At 37.6% G+C, this 4,009-nt stretch overlaps 1 protein-coding gene across 1 annotated transcript; it reads right to left on the bottom strand.

The window, feature by feature from the left end:
• Positions 1-750: 750 nt before the first annotated feature.
• Positions 751-3,664, bottom strand: LOC108372249 (uncharacterized). The gene is made up of 3 exons (XM_017627897.1): positions 2,682-3,664; positions 1,093-2,612; positions 751-1,027 (listed from the first exon to the last, which is right to left on the bottom strand). The coding sequence occupies exons 1-3, from the start codon at positions 3,451-3,453 to the stop codon at positions 857-859; spliced, it is 2,463 nt and encodes an 820-aa protein (XP_017483386.1). The 5' UTR covers positions 3,454-3,664; the 3' UTR covers positions 751-856.
• Positions 3,665-4,009: the final 345 nt, after the last annotated feature.

The raw sequence follows: 4,009 nt of genomic DNA, 5'->3' as shown, positions 1-4,009 counted from the left end.
AACAAAAAACATAATTTGCTCAATTGCAGCAGTATTAAAAAGAAATGCTTAAATAACATGTGTGAATATGTATGTATTTTCATATGTACATAAAAGCACAACTCATAAAACCTTAAAAAAAAATACCAACACCAATTAATTAAAAATTTGTAGCAAGGCCATAGCTGAGTTTCGCATACCTAACTAAAACAATTACATACTTTTAAAACAGCGCATGCTTACATCACAAAAAATGTGGTATCTTAAGAGCGTAAAAACATAAAAATCTAATGTAACAATTTATATGTGTGTACTATAATAAGTAGATGAGTAGTTGAAATTTAAAAATACTACATTGAAAATAAAAGGCAAAGAGCTTGAAATTAGTAGTGCAAAAAGTGTTGTTGTAGCAAATCAAAAACATAATTAAAACACAAAAAAAAAAAACAAAAAAGGGTATGTTTCATTTTTCAAAGAGGTGCATATCTGAGGGATTTGAATTTTAAATTTTTTTTAGGTCTCTTTTTTTTCTCACAACACCTATGTAGCTATGTAGGACTTCAGCTTTGGTTTTTCTGATGACGATATATGCAAGACAACTGTCAACTTGGAAGTTTCCTTAAGCGTATTATTTAGGATGCCCTTCTCTGTAGAAGTAAACAAAAACAGCGTATGTTTGTCATACATGAAACAACTGTACTTTCTATTTTACATAATTTAATGCTTAAAAGAATGCATACAAATTTATAGATATGTATAATTTATGGTATAATCAGTATTTATGATTTTGCCAGCAACTGAGACATTTGTTTTTCATAATATTCGTACTACAATTAGACTAAAATTAATGGGCAATAAGCGTATGACACTATCTTCATCAGCTATACAATTTATGAAAATCTCGTCGCAGTGTTTTATAAATTTGTTCCAGTTGTTGGTGCTGCATGGCATGAGGAATTGTGTCGCTTTCATCCTCCGCAATATCCGCATCCAATGAGCGCACATTCAAAAGAGCTGAACCACAACGTGCTAAGTCGCATTGAAGTTGCTGAAAGTAGAGAATTTACAATTTGTTTGGCATTTTTAAACATACATAAGTAAGTATTTACATACCATCAGCCGCTGCTGTCGTTTGTCTGCCTCTTTTTGATCATAAGGCAGCAGAAGCGTTGGTATGCATATTAGCAATTGCGTTTTTACATAATACAAAGCTACTGCATCCACGCTTTCTATTTTAATATACTTTTCTTCTACTATGTATACAACTTTGACCGCTGTTGACATAAAGTACAACTCAAACATATGCTCATCCGTAACTGGCACCTTGAAGCAATCAGCAATAGCACTAAAGGAACATGACGGCGGTAGCCGCAAAGTATGTGACAGCACTTCAACCTCGAATTTTGGTTCATTCTCCCCTGCTTCGAAACGAAGCGACTCATTGGATTTCGTATTTGTTATGTCGCATCTGCTATGCTTTAGGAAATTTCTAATAAGTTTTGAAATATCGTAGTCATTGCAAATGGTTACAAAGCATTTAAAGCGTGTGATAAGCTCCGCATAAGTACTGGAATTTATTTCCAAATCAATGGGCAGCGTAATAGCTACAAAATCTTGTTCCAAGCACACCATAGTATAAAGCTTTAGTTTGATTTGGGCAAGTAATTTTCCCACCTCACGCTTTAGGGGTAAAACAATGCATAATTGTTGTTCTAGAAGAGCGCTGGGTATGCGCAGCATATAGCTATCGCTGTAATCAACATCTATGTGTAAATGCCAAAGACTTTCGCCGTTATGCAGCACATCATTTTTGTCAATTTGTAAGTATATTAACGCCGCATAGCTGTCGTGGTGTAGCTGGTAGTTGTTATTTGCATACAACATAATTACATCAGCCTGAGGTGCTGTTGGCAATTGTATAGTGTATACAAGACGCGCTTTCGATAGATATCGATACAGGTCCCTATTTGAAGCAACACCGAGCAGCTGTTGTTTGACACACTCTTCCTCGACAGCAGCATGCATTTGCGCAGGCAAATTTACCAATTCATTTACTTTCTGGGCTTGTGCAAGCAGCCGTGATAAACCGGCGGGCGTCAGCTCATAAAGCATTTGCAAGTTCTCATATTCCGTGCTTACCAACGCAGCTGTGCTTGTGGAGAGCGGTAAGGGCTGCTTAGCTTTAGGCGCAGGATCGAATTTCATTTTATAAAATATATTATTGCAGCTTAAGCAAATCAGTTGTTGTTGCGTATGTACCCATGTGCAAGCCAACATGCCAGGCACGGCTTTATATGTCTCTTGTACTTGACAACAGTCCTCCTCGGCATCGTAGGAGAAATGCAATTGTGCCACTTGCTCTTCGTCGGTGAAGTAAAAACAACGCGTATTTGGCACATACACATGATCAATATACTGTGCGCCAGTATGATGCGACATGCGACGCAAACCACAAGTGAGGTGCGAGTAATACCAGATGTCAATGCTCCCACATTGCAGAAATATCAGACAGCGCATCTCTTCACAGTCCAATTGTATAGAGTCTACCTTAGTGGCATATGCGCATAGCTGATGAATACTGTATTCACAGTTAGCAGCGTCCTCGCCGCTAGGACTGTTATCTTCTGGACTAGCTGCAAGTGAAAATATTTAAAACGTAAAAAACTATTTAATTGCTTGTTATTAAACTTCATACCAACTACCTACAACCAATGCATATACAATACAAGATACTGTAAATATGTGCAACCATTGTCCAACCCGCAACTCCACTTCCTCCATCAATAAATGTTGCAAGAAATCCAAATTAGCTTCAGAGACTGGTTGTGAAACTATTGTATATCGCTCATCCTCCCAGGTGCAATTGAAAAAGTTTCTATCATCAAATGTAATATCACAGCGCTGCAATAATGTTGGCGTATTACGTCCTATATCTGGCACATCTCGATACAACTCCAGTGTAAGCGCACTCTGCGTCGCGATGTAACGTATACAACTAAATCCTGCCGTGGGTGCTGCAGCCATGCAACGCACACCCGCTCCAGTATCATTTAGCCAGTCAACCTCATGCATGGACTTAACCGAACTAAAATAATATACGCGCCCGCTTCGCATAAGTAGTAAAGCATTCATTTCCAATATGAAAATATCGTTGATGACTTCTCCAGCTGGCATTGGTATTCTCACTTTTGTCAAGCTGATTTTCTTAGTGCGACGTGCACGCTTGAAAACAAAATTAAGCAGATAATCTTCATTCCATGTCACAAACACTGTTTTGCCTGCATCTGTGCCGTGATTGGTTAAACCAAATGGCTGAAAGAGGGTGTCATCATCAATGGACCACAGCAGCTTATCAAATTCTTTATCTTCCTCTTCCTCCTCATCCACTTCCATTGCTTCGCACGTACTGTCGGTGGAGTTCATCTTGGACGTGCTTGCAAATTCTGGTACTTGGAAACATTCGGAATTATACATAACTTTGTAGAATTAAAATGGTTTATGGACGGATGCACAAAATTAGATTTGTCTACATATTTTCGCGGTTAATTTGAGAGTGTCAATTTCAATTAATAAAGTAGCTGTTAGACGCGGAAAGAGTAAGTCTTTTTGAAAAGTCGGTCTAACTCAAGAATTTTCAAAAGCAATTGCAGGGGACTAGATTCTAGTTTTCGTGTGCACTCGTCATTTTGCGATTCCGGAAGTGTAAAATGTCGCCTTGAAGCCAGCTTCTTAAACATTTTGAAGACCTCAGCGACATAGCAAACAGCTGATTTTAAAGTTTGACATTTTGGTATATTTATTTCACAAATTGTGTATTTTTATTTAAGTAAATAAGAAAAACATGAACAATCAAGAATATGTGATTAATTTTGCGACAATTTAATTTTGCAGCACTACATCTACTCATTGTCGCCGGCAAAATTAGAAATAGATTTAATTTGGCGACGTCGACAATTGCAGTCCTGCAGCCAAGATGTCGTGCTGTCGTCAAAATAATTGTGTCCGTAAGAACGTGTGTATTTAAAATTTG

This window comes from Rhagoletis zephyria, unplaced genomic scaffold, assembly GCF_001687245.7.
Source record: "Rhagoletis zephyria isolate East Lansing unplaced genomic scaffold, Rhagoletis_zephyria_1.1 Rzeph_scaffold_05575, whole genome shotgun sequence".
In the NCBI taxonomy this organism is placed as follows: domain Eukaryota; kingdom Metazoa; phylum Arthropoda; class Insecta; order Diptera; family Tephritidae; genus Rhagoletis; species Rhagoletis zephyria.
Note: the sequence above shows the minus strand (reverse complement) of the source record. Positions and strands in the feature narration are given on the sequence as shown.